The 18990-nt window shown below is 40.0% G+C and overlaps 1 protein-coding gene across 4 annotated transcripts in view; it reads right to left on the reverse strand.

Moving 5' to 3' along the window:
• Positions 1 to 15470, reverse strand: part of LOC120876597 (tripartite motif-containing protein 5-like) — a 100002-nt gene extending 84532 nt beyond the window's left edge. For 2 of the 4 annotated variants that reach the window (XM_040258575.1, XM_040258573.1), the window contains exons 1-6: positions 15293 to 15464; positions 6570 to 7052; positions 5904 to 5999; positions 4837 to 5067; positions 1445 to 1467; positions 134 to 234 (exon numbers count right to left, since the gene is read on the reverse strand). In XM_040258575.1, coding sequence (XP_040114509.1) covers positions 134 to 234; positions 1445 to 1467; positions 4837 to 5067; positions 5904 to 5999; positions 6570 to 6992 — 874 coding nt within the window. In that variant the 5' untranslated portion in view covers positions 6993 to 7052; positions 15293 to 15464. Of the gene's footprint in view, positions 1 to 133; positions 235 to 1444; positions 1701 to 4836; positions 5068 to 5903; positions 6000 to 6569; positions 7053 to 15292 lie in introns of all 4 variants that reach the window. The other 2 variants (XR_005724191.1, XM_040258572.1) reach the window with 2 other exon arrangements.
• Between the last annotated feature and the right edge of the window lie 3520 nt (positions 15471 to 18990).

The following is an 18990-nucleotide window of genomic DNA, read 5'->3' on the forward strand; positions in this document are numbered from 1 at the left end:
CTTTAGAATGACATGACTGGAAAAGTAATATGTTTGTGTGTGTTGGGAAGGAAAACATGGCTTAAAGTGCCTCCTACCCATTTTCCCTCCATCAGAGAAGCCCTCCTACACCCACTTGGGTAGCATTCCTCACCATTAAACACACGCAGTATCTCTCTCAGATCAGGAGCTCGAAACACTCTCCTCTGTTTCTTGTGGAAAGTTTTTGGCTTCTTCAGAGCCACGGTTTTACTCCTAGGGAAGACAAATTTGGTGCTCACAAATGTGATTTTTTTCCCTCTAAACCACTGGCTTGGTATATGTTCACCCTGTTTATCGGCTTGAATTGTCTTTCCTGGAGACCTTAGGAAAGAGAGTGGATGCCTCATCTTGGAGCAAGAAAGAATGTGTTCATGTCTACCTTCCCAGCTACCCTGTGTGACCTGGATGGTCTTAAAATGTCAGAAGGGGAGTTTCTTCCTTCTATAATGAAATCATTAACCCACCACACTCCACCTCCTAGGGATCATATGAAATTATATGAAGCAATGGATTTAATAAAACAAAACTTTGGTATCTAAAAAATATAATTTGTGGAACATTCCCTGCACAGATAGGTGTTTCCAGGAAGGAGTCAGAAAGTGAGGTTGCCGAATCTGGCTCCTGGGTATTTGAGACATACCAGGTATAAGAACACTCTCTAGAGCCCCAAGATTTTCAAAGACTGCTATTCAATAGAGAGGCTCTCAGAATACCCTGAGATTTCATAATCCCTAGGAATAATTACAAACCCTTGGAGAAAATAATATTTTGAATAATAAACAAAGTAGTCTGACTTTTCATGTGTTTGCAAAGATCTTGATGCTGCCATGTAGGTACAAATTCAGACACAATGATGTAACCTTTCTGTTCTGGATTCTAAAGTATGTGACCAAGATTGATCAATAGTTTGCTCCAGGGCCAAAACATGCCTTGAGATTCAGATCTGTTTTTGGAAACCTAAGCCAAAAAACATGCAAGGACTTTATCTTTTCTGGGAGCAGAAATTAAAATATAAAGGAGTTGTCTCAAATTCTAGGTGTTTGGCAGGAAAAGAAGACTCAACCTTCACATGACAAGTCAAGCCCCTATTAAATACGGGAACCTGAGTTTCATATTGACACACAGTGTGAATTAAATTTATGAAGTCCTGGGGATCTGATACTGTACTGCCTTGTTCTTAATACTGGTACTGACCCAAACTCTGCAACTTCCCACAATCAGTATTCTCTAATATAGAATCCAGTCCATTATCAATGTTTATAAAACAATCTAGCTCTGATGTATGAACAGAAATTTAAAATAAGACTATCCTCCATTTTTCTGCCTTGAGCATTGTTTCATCCTAATTGGCTATCAGATAACTGTAAGGGATTTATTTTATTTTCACAGCATCAATGGACTATCTCTGGTTTCCCACACATACCTTTTCAGGATAACATTCGCATCCTAGTGAGAAAAGAGAAAACATGAGTCAAAAAGTAATAAGTCTCCCCACTTCCCAAGCTTATTCACATCCCCATCAGCCATCAATTGTGGGAATAAAAATGGTCTCAATGTGAGAGCCAAAAAGTAGAGACAAGAGTGAAGCCAGTCATTCCAGAAGACACGTGATGTTGTCAGATTTCCCAAAAGGTAAAAGGCTTTGACCCTTGTAGAAGCATGAGGGAGACTTCCAGTATCTGGAGATGAGACATATTTATGGGAAAAACAAAAAGCTTGTAAGTTTGGTGACCCATGAGATGATTTGAATAATTCACAGTTCTTCCATTTATCCAACAAAAGTGCACAGTGATGTATTATTATTTGCCAAGCATTAAACCAGGCTTTGGAGCATCAAAGATGAATTCATAATCCTAATATCCCTCAAGCTATGTATACTGCACTTGTTGAGAGTACAAGCAAACAAATGTATGATTGTAGGTGGTTTTTTGGTCTCTCTCATCTCATTTTATACACTATAAGTGATCTCACACTTTCTTAAATCCAGCATACACACAAGTACAGTTGATTTCTAATGCCTTAGTTTTACTCAGCTTTGTCTCTTAAATGCTTGTTAATATATTCAGTTAAACACAAGCCACAGAAATCAGTAACTTAGGATGTCTAATATGTAACTTACTACTCATCAACCAGATTGTCTCCTGTCTTGTACCCCATTTGTATAATGTTACCAACATGCATTCAGTCACTGTCCAAAAACTGGAGCACTTATCTGTACTGTAGTCTATACTGAGTCTGCTTAGTCCATGGCTTAACAGTTTTTAGCCATGTAATCTTCTTAATCATCACATATATTATTAGTTTATTAGTTACAATAGATATGCACCATTTTATCTGATCTCTTTTTCATGAAGCTTTATTTCTTCCATGTCAACAAAAATAAGAGCAACCAGTGGTTTTTGGTAAAAATTCTCTGTGTTAAAACTCTTTTGTGTGTATCACAAAAAAATTAAGCAAAATTAGAATAAGTAGAGAGAGAATAAATGATGGTGGGGGGTGGGGGGTCAATTGCAAACTTATTCAAAGTCCAATTCTTAAGCCCAAACCTTGTCATCAGAAGCTGGCTTGTGTCTTTTGCCAATTCCATTCATTCCACCTCTACTGACTTTATTCTCAGTTTAAAAAGAAGATGAATCTTTTGATATAAACTCCAGAAGAGAACTTTCCCTTCCAGTGTAACCAAAAATTCAGAAACCTGCAGTGATTAGTTTACATAGAATCAGGTGTCCATAGTAAAATCATCATTGTGTTGTTGCTGGAAAGAAACCAAGCAATGTTACACAAAGGTTCTGTATTTACTGAAAATAAGTTAGTTTTAGTGTGAAGTAGATCATGGTAGGATAGGAAACACTGTAATCACTAGAGCAACCACAGGGGGGAAATTTTTTTTTCAAATGCAATTAGAAAATAGGAAAGCTTCAAATTTTATACCAGGAATATTTGTTTAACACAAAAGAAGCTAGTTAAGAAGAAAGAGAAGAATGAAAACTATAGTAGCCAAATAGAAAGCAAATAGTGAAGTTTAAATACAGCTATATCAGTATTTGTATTAAAGCTATCATCTTAATACCCCAATTAAAAAGTTAGAAATTGTTGAATGGGATAACAAGGCAGAATTAGTGATTGTCATTTATAAGAGATGTATTTTAGATTTAAAGATACAAAAAGGCAAAAGGAAAAATAGAAAAACTATGGATCATGCAAGCTCTAATGATTTCAAGTTTTTGTATCATTATTAGAAAAAAATTGACTTTAAAACAATAAAAATTATGAACGAATGAGAGGATAATTTTATAATGATAAGAGGTTTAGTTCATCAAAATGATAAACCAATTATACCTATGCATACACCTAACAATAGAGCTTTAAATTTCACCAAGCAAAATTAAAAGGAAACATGCATAATTTAATAATAGCAGTTGCAGATTTCAACTCACTCTCAATAATGAGAGAGCAGTTTACATGGAAACCACCCAATTTTAGAAGACATGGACAATACAATCTACCAACTTGATCTGACATCGATACACCATTTCACCCAATGAATGTAGAATATACAATCTTTTCATATGTACATTTTTCTCAACATATTATATCTGAGGCCATAAACAATTATCAGTGAATTTCAAAGTTTAAAGAAATAGGATATATATTCTCTGATTACAACTGAATTAAATTTGAAATCTACAGCAGAAGTAAAATTCAAAAATCACCAAATATTACTAATTAACAACATACCGTCAAATATCTACATTTTAACAAAAAGAAATTGCATAGGAAATAGGAAAATAAGTTTATCTGAATAAAAACAAACACTAAATCAAAATGAATGGAAAAAAAACAAGACACTGCTGCTTATCTTATTAAGATGCTCTCAAATCAGAGATCTACTAGGAAAGAAAAGTTATTAAAAAACAATGCACACACACACGCACACATCACACATGCACACGCAAAAGTGTACAAACACACAAAGAAAACAATACAGGTGAGAGCAGATATAAATGCATAAGAAAATTTACGAAATAAACAAAATCAATGAAACACTGCTTTTGAAAGAAAAATTAGTATAATTGACAAAAATAACTAAAAGGAGTAGGAAAAAAATAAAAGAGTAAAATCTGGAATACAAAAAGGGACTTTGCTCTGAGTACTGTAGACATTAAAGGTACAATAAGCAATTGTTATAAATAACTTTATGTTTACACACCAAACAACTTAGGATAGACAAGTTCCTACAAAAATATACAATAAAGGACTAACGGGTTGCAAAAATCTAAATAATCTTAATTCAAGTAAAAAAAAAAAGAGAAAAAAATATATATTTTAAACTTTTCCAATAAGAAAAACCCAGAGTGAAATGGCAATGCTGGTAAATTATATTGAGTATTTAAAGATAAATTACAGTTCTTTATAAACTGTCTTCAAAAACAGAAAAAAGTTTGAGAATTTCAACACATTGAGGAAAAAAACTTCTTGGAATCTGAAGTGACTTTGTCTGTGATAATCTGAATCATGAAAAGGCTCTTGATAAATGTTCAGCACTGGGCCACAGAAAACAAGGGCTTATGAAAATCACTGAACAATAAATCTGCTCTGGACAGCGAAGGGTTTGCAATGAGCTTGATGACAATAAAAATAGAGCTTTGCCTTGTTATTCCTACATTGAATAATTCAGTTATTCTTACAACCTCTGAAATAGATGCAGAGAAGGTATATTGCAAAATCAAAGCAACATCCGCGAGGGCATCAGAAGGATCACAGGAACATATTTCTCTCCTGCCTCAGACGCTGGGGTTCCTTTCCAAGTCTTACCTGCAGCAGTTCCATTGTTGATCCCTGCAAATGGCGCTCCACATCTGAGATGAGATTGTTCACCAACAGCTTCTCTTGGACCAGATCATTCTCAGATTCTGCCAGGTCTTTGAGAATAACTCCCAACTCATCCTTCAGTTTTCTCAGTTCCCTCGCCTCCTCACTGTCCAGGATTTCTCTTAGTTTTGTAAACTCTCCCTGGACACTTTGTATCTCCTTTTGTATTTGAGTCTTAGGGAATGAGAAAAAGACAGAGAGAGGTACTTGGACCAGTGGCCTGGGACTGGGAGCCAGAAAAATAACTATTGTGCTTGGGAAGTTCCCACAAGGAGTGAAAGTCTCTCAGTCATATCTGACTCTTTGCAACCCCATGGCCTATACAGTCCATGGAATTCTCTAGGCCAGAATACTGGAGTGGGTAGCCTATCCCTTCTCCAGGGGACCTTCCCAATCCAGGAATTGAACTGGGGTCTCCTGCATTGCAGGCGGATTCTTCACCAATTGAACTATCAGCAAAGCCCACAGGAAGTGAAATAGAAAGAGGAAAGCAATACCTGGGGTAGCTGACTTTGTTTATATTTTTTTCCTCTACACCATATTTCAAAATAATGGTCCCAAGTCTGCACTGTTGAGGACAACTCAGAGCCAAATGGGATCTCTGGGTGTGGGCAGCCTTCACACATCTGTCAGGATGCTCATGCCTCCCTCCATGACTCCTGACCCCCTCCCACCACCCTCTCCCAGAAAGTTGGACACTGAGGACAGAACCAGGAGCCATTGTCAGATATCTCCCTGAGAAGACTAATAAACACGATAAGAATGGAATATAAACTTCCCTAGCCATCCTCATCAGAGAGACCCTCTCTATAGATACTCCCCCTCCAGTGTTTGTGTTTATTTGTGATATGGTCACTTTTTAATACCACACCGATTACGGGAAGGCTGAAGAAAAGGATGAGCCAAATGACTGAACTGTCATGGTACAAAGAAAAAGGCAGCTCCTTGTGACCAGCCCAAGGTCCTGCATAGATACCTGTCTAACTTTCTCAGGAAGCGTCTCCTCATACCTTCCAAGTAGACATCTCTTCTCTGACTTTAATTTCCAACTCCTCAGCGTTCTGTTTTTTCCACTTCAGCCTCTGCAGACATGATTGGAGCATTTTCTGTGAGAAAAGAATCACACTATTGTCAAGATTTGGGCTTTCTCAGCATCACTATAGTAGATAAATAAGGCTGATTTTCAAAGAGAATAGACTTTACAAAAAATGTGAAAGTGACTAGAATCTGTGACTTGGAAGAAGACCTTGATGTTGAATGTGTTCTCTGAGACTCAAGATATAGGAGTCACCGCCCCCTCATCAAGAGAAGACTGGATCTCTTTGTTCTGGAAGAAACTTGATTCTGTAAGAAAGGAAAACTTACACCTCATTCCACCCAGTGTCCTAGTTACCTATCATGTTCAAAAGGGTATGAGAGCTTCTCTTGGCCCCAGATGTCCACGCACTAGCACAAGGTACATGAATGTCTACTTCTGCCTAAGAGTCCATTTGTTTGCTTATACTTGGGTGGAATGCACAGAAATTTTCTTCACATGTCAGAAGGTAGGCATACGAAGAAAAGAGATCACAGGCCTCAAGTCCCTGGTAGCCAGGTAATTAAAGCCCAATGCAAAGTAGAGATTTCCCTCAAGTACCATCTCCTGTTCTGTTTTTTCCTCCATTCTGGTCTCTTACCTGGTACTGTGGTGCAATCTCCTCCATGAGGAATATGTTGTGACCTCGGTGCTCCTGAGATCGCTCGCAAAGCCAACAAATGACCTTCCCATCCTGCTCACAGAAGAGCTGGAGCTTCTCTCCATGGTGAGCACAGACTTTTCTCTCTTGCTCCACCTCTGGGCTCACCTTAACCTCTCGGAGCCTCTGCACTATACTGGCCACATGCCTGTTAGGCCGCAGGTTCCCAGGCTCAAAACTAACTCTGCAGACAGGGCAGCTTTTCTTCCCCTCTTGGGCAATTGTGGATTCCTTGTTGTTTGCAGTGATACAGGCTTGACAGAAGGTGTGGCCACAGTCAAGGCTCAGGGGTTCTGTCAGAAGCTCCAGGCAAACGGGGCAGGTCACTTCCTCTTGTATGTTCATCAGGATTCCTGAAGCCATGGCAGTGGCTCAGCTGCTCCTTACTGTCTTGATTTCTGACAGTTCTCTCGTTCACAGATCCTTGAATGATTGGAAAGGTTACAGGTGTAGAGTAAGACAAGTAGAAGTAAAATGACACTAGTTATCCAGAAATCAAGGATGACTCAGGAACAAATATTGAAAGATAAAAAATAAAAAATAAATAAAAGGATAAAAATTTAAAAAAGAGCTTTGTGACCTGGTAAAATGATTTTTTAATAATAATTCTAAACATTTTATTTCCAGTTCATATCACCTGACAAATTTCATCTATCCTTATCTATGAGTTGATTGTTATTTTTCTTTACCAAAACAAAAACTAGTGAGCTTTTCTTACTAAGATCTGTGAGTGACCCACCATCTATTCTGCTTTTTCTCTTCCATGCTAAAAGCACATCCTCAATGTAAAAAGCCCTAAACCACTAAGTATTTGGGCTTTTATATCCGCTCTTCTACCGTGAGGAGAGAATTTTTTTTTACAATTGAAATATAGTTGATTTAGACTGTCGTGTTAGTATTAAGTGTACAGCAAAGTGATTATATACATATATATATATGCTAAGTCGCTTCAGTCGTGTCGGACTCTGTGTGACTCCATAGACAGCAGTCCACCAGGCTCCCCTGTCCCTGGGATTCTCCAGGCAAGAACACTGGAGTAGGTTGCCATTTCCTTCTCCAATGCATGAAAGTGAAAAGTGAAAGCAAAGTCAGTCAGTTGTGTCCTACTCTTCGAGACCCCATGGACTGCAGCCCACCAGGCTCCTCCGCCCATGGGATTTTCTAGACAAGAATACTGGAGTGGGGTGTCATCACCTTCTCATATATATATATATATACACACACACATATATTCTGTGCTGTGCTGTGCTTAGTTGCTCAGTTATGTCTGAGACTGTGACCACATGGACTGTAGCCTGCTAGGCTCCTCTGTCCATGGGGATTTCCCAGGCAAAATGGACTGGGTTGCCATGACCTCCTCCAGGGAATCTTCCCAACCCAGGAATTGAACCAGGGTCTTCTCCATTGCTGGTGGATTCTTTGCCACTTGAACTACTAGGGAAGCCTATATATATATAGGTTTCTGGGTTCAGTCCCTGGGTTGAGAAGATCCTCTGGAGGGGGGCATGGCAACCCATGCCATTATTCTTGTCTGGAGAATCCCATAGATAGAGAAAGCTGGAGGGCTATAGTCCAAAGGGTGTCAAAGAGTCGGACACAACCGTAGTGACTAAGCGTGCACACACATACACGTGTGTGTGTGTGTGTGTGTGTGTGTGTGTGTGTGTGTGTGTGTAGGGCTTTCCAGGTGGCACAGTGGTAAAGAATCTGCCTGCCAATGCAGGAGATATGGGTTTGATCTCTGGGTCAGGAACATTTCTGGGGTAGGAAATGGCAGCCCACTCCCGCATTCTTGCCTAGAGAATCCCATGGTCAGAGGAGCCTGACAGGAGAGTCCATGGAGTCTGAAAGAGTCGGACACACCTGAGAGACTGGGCATGCGTCATATGTATGTGTGTATGTGTATATACACACAGACACATGTATATATATTGTTTCTCATATTCTTTCCCATTAAAGTTTATTATAAGACATTGAGTACAGTTACCTGTGCTCTATAGAAAACCCTTGTTTACCCATTTTAAGTGTAGTTGATTGTATATGTTAATTCCAACCTCCTAATCTGTTTCCCTTACCCATCCCCTTTGATAACCATAAGTTTGTTTTCTATGTATATGAGTCTATTTCTGTTTCATTTACATCTTTTTTTTTAGATTCCAAATATAGGTGATATCACAATATTTCTCTTTCTCTTTCTGCTTACTTCATTGGATATAAAAATCTCTAGGTCTATCCATGTTGCTGCAAATGACATTATTTCATCCTTTTTTATGATTACTCTTCCGTTGTATGTATTCTTTATTTACCTGTTGATGGACATGTAGGTTGCTTCCATGGCTTGGCTATTGTAAATAGCGCAGCAATGAGTACTGGGGTGGTGCATGCATCCTTTTGAATTAGAATTTAATCTGGATATATGTCTAGGAGTGGGATTATAGAATTATACAGTAACTCTATTTTATTTGTTTTAAAATCCTCCATAATTTTTTCCATAGTGGCTGCAAAAATTTACACTCCCACCAAGAGTCTGGAAGGATTCCTTTTCCTCTACACCCTCTCCAGCATTTATTATTGGTAGCCTTTTAAATGATGGCCATTCTGACTGGAGTATGACTCTCTCATAATTCAGGTCACTCTCTCTTTACATGTTCTTTTATCACATAGACCCTTCTGATGACTGATTACACTGTAACTCTTACCATCATTTGTTGAATATTTACAATGATTTCCCTTATTATCATGCCATAATATATGACGATAGGCTTGTGTAGATAGTAAAAAAAATTCCTTTATCAGATGTGAAAATAAAGATAGTGACCTAGAAAAAGCATATATCATCAATAGACAGAATGGGAATTCAGGGTCCTCCTTGAGAGGCCTCCTAACCCACTGAGTTAGTCAAAGAGAAACAGAGATGACTTCATGGACCCAATTAGATCAAGGCACTTGATTAAATCAAGGGTGTAGAAGTAAGGAGACCTAGACCAGCGAAGAAGTCTTGAGTAGTCTGAAGTGTGTAAATATTGATTTCATTTTGGTCTAGAAATATGTCAACCAAGGACATTGAAAGGAGATTAATAACATGAAAGTATGAGGATGGTGAGGAGTGAGATGGTGCAAATAGATTCATAGGATCACATGAGTCAGATACAGAAAAAAATAGAAACAGATGAAATTAATGTTGCTTTTGATAAAAATATTCTCAATATTAGGCAAGTTCATTCAACTAATTATCGTTGCCAAAACATTGTCTATTGTCAATTGGACTAATATCCATACATAGAAAGTGGAAACATAGTGTTTAAACTACAATGAATGGGCTCACTATTCACTTGGAAAGTAATAGTAAACTAAAATTCAGTTATAGATAGATAGATAGACAGATAGATAGATATACATATCCCAGGCTTCCCTAGTGTCTCAGATGGTTAAGAATCTATGATCAATGCAGTAGACCCAGTTTTGATCCCTGGGCCAGGAAGATCCCCTGGAGAAGGGAATGGCAACCCACTCCAGTATTCTTGCCTGAAGAATTCCATGGTCAGAGAAGCTAGGCAGGTTACAGTCCATGGGGATGCAAAGAGTCAGACACAACTGAGCAACTAACAAACACTTGTATATATATATATATATATATGTATAGGACTTCCCTGGTGGCTCAGATGGTAAAGTGTCTGTCTACAATGCGGGAGACCCGGGTTCAATCCCTGGGTCAGGAAGATCCCTTGGAGAAGGAAATGGCAATCCACTCCAGTACTATTGCGTGGAAAATCCCATGGACAGAGGAGCCTGGTAGGCTACAGTCTATGGGGTCCAAAAGAGTCGGACATGACTGAGCGACTTCACTCATATATGTGTGTATATATATATATATTTAAAGAGATAGAGGAAAACATTAATAGAGAGATATATGTGTTATTCAGAAAGCAAAGACTGGGGGGAAATATGGAATTATCCAAAACTTCCTACTTAAAAACATAAGGATTGAACTGAAAACTGAAGATGAAGGAGATATTAAAAGAGAATGAGAAAAAGTGTGTATTAGGTGAAGGAAATGATCTGTTTCTGGAAGACATATCCTCTTGTATGAGTTTTAAAAGGCCAATGTGGCTGTATACAGAAGACTGCTAGTCTTGTATTACAAGAAGCTGCAGTGACATTAAATATGACACTTCCCAATTATGTAACATTTGGGGACCCATTTCTGAGAGTCAGGAGGAGCTATCAATGATTTCCCATCAGAGAAGATAAGGGCGTGACCAGCTGTGCCTTGGGGTGTGAGATGTTGAATGGACCCAGGGTGCAACTGGGAAGATCAGGTCGGATGCAGGCTCAGCTGCTCGGGGGAGAGATGGTGACAGCTTGAGGGACAAGAGGATGAAGGGAATTCTGGGCAGCAGGTGAGAGTGAGAGATGAGAGGAGGTCAAAGGACAGAACTGGGAGCTGAATTAGATATGTGGGGAAAAGCGTTAATATCAGTCCTGGACAGTTTCCTCCTGTAAAGATTATATTGCCCTTATTTTTTTCTAAGGTTTGTTGTTGTTGTTGTTGCTGTTTTTGTGCATGTGCTTTGTGTTTCTGGGAAACATACTGGATTACAACAAAGTGGAAAGTCAGCAGCCTTTCATGACCACATTATTGACAGCAAGACTAGCCTGATGTATGAAATGCATTTGGGCTAGAAAGATTTCGCATGGAAATTAAATGATGATTGATGAACATACATCTCATTTTTCACAAGGGAATTGTGAGTCTTCTATGAAATATGTCTGTTTTGGGTCCCTAGAAGTTGTGCTCATGGTCATTTACAAAAAGTTCAGATCTTTACAGAACTAAACTTATCTCACCTGTGGTAGATTCACAGACATCCGTCTAGTATGGTTCCTTACAAAGCTGAGATGACAGGGGTAATGTCCCTCCTGTAAGGAACATCTCTGAGAGCTCAACGAAAGCAGCTGTGCCAAAGCTATGTCTCCTGTCCTGTAACTCCCAGCCAAGCTTAGCCCACCTGGCAGTTTATACCTTATGAGGTTGTATGGGTAGGATTGGTGATTCAGATTGGAAACCACTGCTTGTGGTCAGTCGGTGGGGCTATCGCAGAGTGGTAGCCCAGTGATGCTCACTCCTCAGCCTGGACTCATTATGGCCCTGTGGCCATAGTCTAAACTCAGAGGGTCTATCAGAGGTTCCAGGCAAAAGGGACTATGAAGCAACAAACAAGAAGGGGAAGCTCTCAAATGACATTCCTGTCTTAGTGGTTGTCAAAGTTTATGACAAAAGAAAGATCTCCAGTGTGAGACAGCTAATGAGTCTCTGTTCACCCTGAACAAGGGGATGAAAGCTACACAGCCTGCACAGAGTTAAACTGAGACTTACTGAAACTCTCCAGCTGTGCCATGTCCATCCTACATGAAGGATCCTGATAAAGATGAGGCTGAATCAAAAAGTCTACAAACTATAAATGCTGGAGAGGGTGTGGAGAAAAGGGAACCCTCTTACATGGTTGGTGGAAATGCAAACTAGTATAACCACTATGGAGAACAGTGTGGAGATTCCTTAAGAAATTGGAAATAGAACTGCCATACGACCCTGCAATCCCACTGCTGGGCATACACACCACAGAAACCAGAATTGAAAGAAACAAATGTACCCCAGTGTTCACTGCAGCATTGTTTTACGATAGCTAGCACATGGAAGCAACCTAGAAGTCCACTGGTAGACGAATGGATAAGTAGGTTGTGATACAATTATACAATGGAATATTACTCAGGTATAAAAAAGAATGCATTTCAGTTGGTTCTAAAGAGGTGGAGGAAACTGTAGCCTAATCTACAGAGTTAAGTAAGTCAGAAAGAGAAACACCGATACAGTATATTAACACATACACATGGAATTTAGAAAGACAATAACGACTCTATATATAAGACAGACATCCCTCTGGATGGGATGGGGAGGCTGGTGGGAGCGGGGTTCAAAAGGGGGTGGAACACATGTGCATCCGTGGCTGATTGATATCAATGTATGGCAAAATCCACCACAAAATTTTAAAGTAATTAGCCTCCAATGATTATAAAAAAAAAAAAAAAGATGAAGCTGAAAGTGAACCAGAAATATAATCCAGCTAATGTTACAGATACTGAAAATATGCACTTTGCCCCTGGCTGCAAAGATCAAGTACCCCAGATCACTCTCTGATGAATAAAACCAGAGGTCAACATGATTCAAATCTATGACTAAAACTATTAATCAAATCTGGTGAGGGGCCTCCAGTTATATCTCAATGCATTCAGGATCCAACCAATGCTCAGCTGCATCAAGAACCTATCGAGAAGGGAGGATCAGAACATGCATTCAGACATGGGGTGGCAGATTTATTTTCTCTGCAGAGATAAGAGCTAACGTCAAAGCAGTGATCACCACAGACACAGAAGAAACTAGTTCTCACATATGAAGTATGATACCCCACCACTGCCTAAACAGTGACCCATTGTCTCCTTGACAAGCAGGAAGACAGATGTGGGAACATGAGTCACATCTGCCTGATAAAATCTTCAGGTGATTGCACCTTACAGGTTGGTCATCTGACATTTGAGTTCATGAGAACACAACTCACAATATCTCAGAGGTACCAACTACAGATCAACAAAAAAGGACATAAAACTACAATAATTATGTAAAAATCCAAACAGGAAATGTATAAGCAGAAATTTCTTCTGTGACTGCAGTAAAGCTGTTTCTCTTAGTGTGAGAGAGCCACAAATTCCTGATGTTGCATGGGAAACCATCATTTTTGATAATCAAATTGGAAAGTGAAATTGTGCTTTGTTTTATGTGCCAGGCAGTTTTCTACTATTATGTAGTATAAACTACTTACAACACTTGCAAAATAAAACCTGAAGCAGGAAAGTAACAAATCTATTTGAAAATCATGTAGTAATTACCATGACAGAGGTTCACTGTGCGAATTCAGAAGATGTTTCTAACATCTTCTGTGGCTGAGAGGGCGAGAAGGAATTTGTAGCTGAAGTGATAATGTCCAAATAAGATTTGGTACAGAGGTCATGGTGAGAAAAATGATTTGACTTCTGTTTCTGTGCCTCGAGTACAGTGGGTACAGCTGTACCCTTATAGGAAAGAGGAAGGTAGATAAACACGTGGTTCCTCTAACTTATCTTCCCTCCTAAGTCTCATGATGTGGTATAAGAATACTTCTCTAACATCTTTTGTATCCTTAGTAACAATCAAGTAACAAGTCTTTAAAACTTAAAGTTAGATGACCCAGAGAGATGGTATGGGGAGGGAGCTGGGAGTGGGGTTCAGGATTGGGAACACGTGTACAGCCGTGGTGGATTCATGTTGATGTATGGCAAAACCAATACAGTATTGTAAAGTAAAATAAAGTAAAAAAAAAAAAAGTTAGATGTCACTGTTACTAGAAATTAGATGTTTCCAGATGGCACTTCTGGAAGTTTTTCCCAAGTGCTATCCTTGCCCCAATCTCTCAGCTGAGCTGCTTCAGGGTGGCACATCCCACTGAAGGAGAAGCATGAACAGGTTAGGGAATGTAAGGAAGTGCAGCATTTCCCTGTGTCTGGACAAGAGAATTCATGAGAGGCTGCAGAGCCCGCCAGATGTCACAGCATCTGATTTCTGAGCACAGGAAAATTAGGGAATGAGAAATGATCTATACGGCCATGCAGAAATATTCTATTTCTACACTGATAGAAATGAAAATATCAGGACTGGAAGACCCTTCAGCCTTTGACCTGTTATTGAGGAAGGGGACTTTTTAACTCTGAAGACTAGAGATTCTGGCTGTTCTCAGTATGTTCGATTCGTACTGTCACGCGAGTGTATGTTTCCTCGGTTCTTTGTCTCGTCACAGCAGAGATTTGGAGTGAGGGACATTAAAGCCCCCTCAGCGTGTCACAGCGCTCAGGTCTTGGATAGACCATGTTACAGCTCTCAGGTCTCGAATGGACCATGTCATAGCTCTTAGACAAATCAGTGTTACAGCTCTATTTTATTTAGAAGATAGCAGGAAAATCCATCTTCGAGGCCTGAGGGCACGTGGATCCAAAGACACGTGGAGAAGAGCGCCCCAGCGCACCGGAGAGAGAGAGAGAGCTGGCTTCGGCTCCTCGATTTATATGTTTCTCTCTCTGGGCCTGTCCTATGTAAACTGGGCCAGCCAGGAGTGTTGTTTGTTTTACCTGAGGTCCTCACTCCGGTCCTCAGACCTTCTTTTGTTCTATATTCGCGGGCTTTTCCCTTCCTTGTCTTTTAGCCACCGCCATTTTGGACTCCTTTTCCCTCTTCTACCTACCTAACAGTACTTAACAGTACTTCTTGCCTGGAGAATCCCATGGACAGAAGAGCCTGGAGGGCTACAGTCCATGGGGTCACAGAGAGTCGGACACGACTGACTAACACACAACACACAACAGTACTTACAGAATTCAAAATCTCTGTGGGTAGATTCAGCCTACAGAAATAATCAGTCTCTCCAAGGAACAAACAAACCTTTCTTTTCTTCCAACCACCCTTCTCTTAACACTTCCTCTCCCCCAGACTGATCTTCAGTCAGCAGTCTAATCAGGAAGCCTGCAAACTGAACCTTTCCTCCGTTTAGAACAGCTTGAAAACAACAAATAAAACTCACCTAAGCAGATTCCGTTTTTTATTTCTGTATCTTTCAAATTCTCCTCTCCACAAACCACTTAGTTATCCTCAGATATGAATGGAGAAGTTGTTGTTCCTTGGAGAAGAGTAAACACGTGTCTTGGACAGGATTCACTCGCCTCACCAGGGGCCTGAAGGAAACTGAAAGTTAAATCCTAGTGGGTGGAGTCTGGCCAGGAAACGAGGTGAGAAACTATAAGGCCAGTAAGAGGCAGCCAGATAGGGCCTCTGGAAGGAACCAGGCTTTTGTGTCTGTGCTTGGTGAGTCAGTGAGTGCTTTTCATTCCTATTAAGAGGGTAACAGGTAGCCTGCAGATGTCAGACATTTTTATCTCTCTTAAGTGGCAGGAGGAAACAAAGTGGGGATATTTTTTCCTTATCTATACAAATTTAAAAGGAGGTTTCTCTTAAAATTCTGTTGCCTTAGTGACCTCTGGTTTCACCTGAAGTTAACCAATGCCTTTTTCTTATAGATATGTTATCTTAAGCTCTGCTAATATACTATGCTGATTCCTAGAATGTCAACGTTCACCCCTACCATCTCTTGTTTGACCACTTCCAATTTGCCTTGATTCATGGACCTGACATTCCAGGTTCCTATGCAATATTGCTTTTTACAGCATCAGATCTTGCTTCTATCACCAGTCACATCCACAACTGGGTATTGTTTTTGCTTTGGCTCCATCCCTTCATTCTTTCTGGAGTTATTTCTCCACTGATCTCCAGTAGCATATTGGCCACCTAATGACCTGGGGAGTTCCTTTTTTGGTATTCTATCATTTTGCCTTTTCCTACTGTTCATGGGGTTCTCAAGGCAAGAATGCTGAAGTGGCTTGCCATTCCCTTCTCCAGTGGACCACATTCTGTCAGGCCTCTCCACCATGACCCGCCCATCTTGGGTTGCCCCTCAGGCATGGCTTGGTTTCATTGAGTTAGATAAGGTTGTGGTCCTAGTGTGATTAGATTGACTAGTTTTCTGTGAGTATGGTTTCAGTGTGTCTGCCCTCTGATGCCCTCTTGCAACACTTACCATCTTACTTGGGTTTCTCTTACCTTGGGCGAGGGGTATCTCTTCACGGCTGCTCCAGCAAAGCACAGCCGCTGCTCCTTACCTTGGATGAGGGGTATGGCTGGATAGCATCATGGACTCGATGGACATGAGTCTGAGTGAACTTCAGGAGATGGTGATGGACAGGGAGGCCTGGCGTGCTGCGATTCGTGGGGTTGCAAAGAGTCAGACACGACTGAGTGACTGAACTGAACTGAAATGAATATACTATGCATTTACCCCAAACTGTGTCTTCAAGTCGGTTCCACCTTTTGGCTCAGAACCATCTTGATAAACCAGTATGTTATACTCAGATATTGTTCCTCTAATCTATTTAAATGAAACTATTTGTATGGTGATCTGCCCTTCTTCAAGATTCAAGTTAATCATTTTATGGCCCAAGGTGAATCATTTGGTGCCAAGATTATCCCAAAATGCATCTTATGGGTGAGGGGCCTGGTTCCATTCTGAGTTTTAAGACATTCCTTTCTTTCATTAACAGACTGCTGGTGACTATATAACATCCAGCTGAAGACTGGCAGGGGGGTACTCACTCTGCCCCTTTCTGATGCCTATGGCAGAAGCTTTCTCTATCTCTTTTAAACTTTAATAAGACTTACTACATAAAAGCTCTGAGCCATCAAGCCTCGTCTCTGTCCCAGGATTGAATTCTTCTCCTCCGGGGGCCAGGAATCCCGGCATAGTGATTCAACAAAAACCTTTCACTATCTCAGCTGTTCTCTGAGAAGCTATTCTCAAGTCTCTTCAAAATAATCAGTCCTTTGGAAAACTTAGGCTTCCTAAGCAATGCAATTTCACACACCCACCTTGTCTTGTTTCCTTATGAAAGAGCTGTCAGATGCAGGAGTAAAGTACCCCCTTTATCCCAGTGAAGACCCACACTGAGGACTCCCTTGAGGCAGCAGCATTGGCTTGCTCTTTACTGGCCTGTGTCCACCAGCTGAAGTAGTGAATCTGGCCAGTCTGTCCTATTAGGTCATGTTAGAGGAGATGGCTCTACAAATCTGAAGTCACTCAGATGGTCAGTTAGAGAGGTGATCACAGAGTGGTCGTTCACTAATGCTGACATTCAGAAGCTGAATGCTATGTGGCAAAGTGACACTTTTACTAAATATGTTGAGAAAGAGTAAACTGTAGGAGGGTTATTTGTTGACCAATGACATCTAATACTATTTAACATATAATCCTTAGGATAGTATAAAATGAAGCTGTAAAATTAATTTTGTGTGTTAACACCAGCTGGTCATTTGTGTCAGACTGTTTGTAGATGTGTCTGTGTGGGCGTCGTTTCCAGATGAGATTAGAATTAAATCAGTGGACTCAGTAAAGTAGTTTGCTTTTTCCAGGGAGGGTGACCATGATCATTCAATTTGTTGCGGGATCTGGAAAGAACAAACATGTGGAAGAAGGAAGAATTTGTTCTTCCTGTTCCTGCCTGCCTACTTGAGCTGAAATGCTCTCTTCTATCACGTTTAGACTAGACTGTACTGTGGCCCCAAGCTTCAGACTTGGACTGGGTTACACAGATTTCCAGCTTACATACGGCAGGACTGGAATTCCTCAGGATCTGTAATTATGTGAGCCAATTCCTTGCAGTAAAGAATCTTCAAATAAATATTCATGATGAAAATAGGTATATAAATAGATATTCTGTTTCTCTGAAGTACTTTGAATAATACAGTCAGTAAAGAAAAAATTCTGTGTTTTTTCTTGGCAGAGGTCAACTATAGTAAAGATAATGACACAGATAAGCAGCAATTTCCAGACATGAGCCAAACAGTGATATTTGGGGTTTTGTCTATATATATATATATATATATATATATATATATACAGAGAGAGAGAGAGAGTTGTATGAACTGTTTAAAATTTTGGATATTAACCCAGTATTATTCATCTCAGTTGAAAATATTCTCCCATTTGGTATATCTTCATTTTGTCAAATGTTTCTTTCACTGTGCAAATGCTTTTAATTCAGTGCTATTTGTTTACTTTTGCTTTTATTCCTTTGCCTTTGGATATAAATCCAGAAATATATTGCTGTGATTTATGTGAAACAGTATCTAATTATGTTCTCTTCTATGAGCTTTATGGTTTCTGGACTTACATTTAGGCCTTTAATCTATCTTGAGTTTGCCTTTGTATATGGTGGGAGGAAATGTTCGGTTCTCGTTCTCATGTGTGCAGTTATACAGTTTTCCCAGCATCAGTGACTGAGGTGCTTCCAGGACACCTTCTTCAGTCTTTAACCAAGAATAGAACATGTGACTGGGAAAGACTTATAAGTGTCATATTCTTTTCAGAAAAGGGCTTCATTTCTGGGGCCAGTGAAAGTCACTCATTCATGGCTGACTCATTGCAACCTCATGGACTGTCGCCTGCCAGGCTTCTCTGTCCATGGAATTCTCCAGGCCAGAATACTGGAGTGGGTAGCCATTCCTTTCTCTGGGGGATCTTCCCAATCGAACCAAGGTCTCCTCCATTGCAGGTGGATTCTTTACCAGCTGAGCTACCAGGGAAACCCAGGTGTCCTTGTTAAAAGGGAATGCCCCTCTGTGTGCAGATCTTTTCTGTTGTATAAAAAAATCCAGCTCCTCAGTTTCTCATAA

The sequence above is a fragment of the Oryx dammah genome, unplaced genomic scaffold (genome assembly GCF_014754425.2).
Source record: "Oryx dammah isolate SB20612 unplaced genomic scaffold, SCBI_Odam_1.1 HiC_scaffold_17, whole genome shotgun sequence".
Lineage (NCBI taxonomy): Eukaryota > Metazoa > Chordata > Mammalia > Artiodactyla > Bovidae > Oryx > Oryx dammah.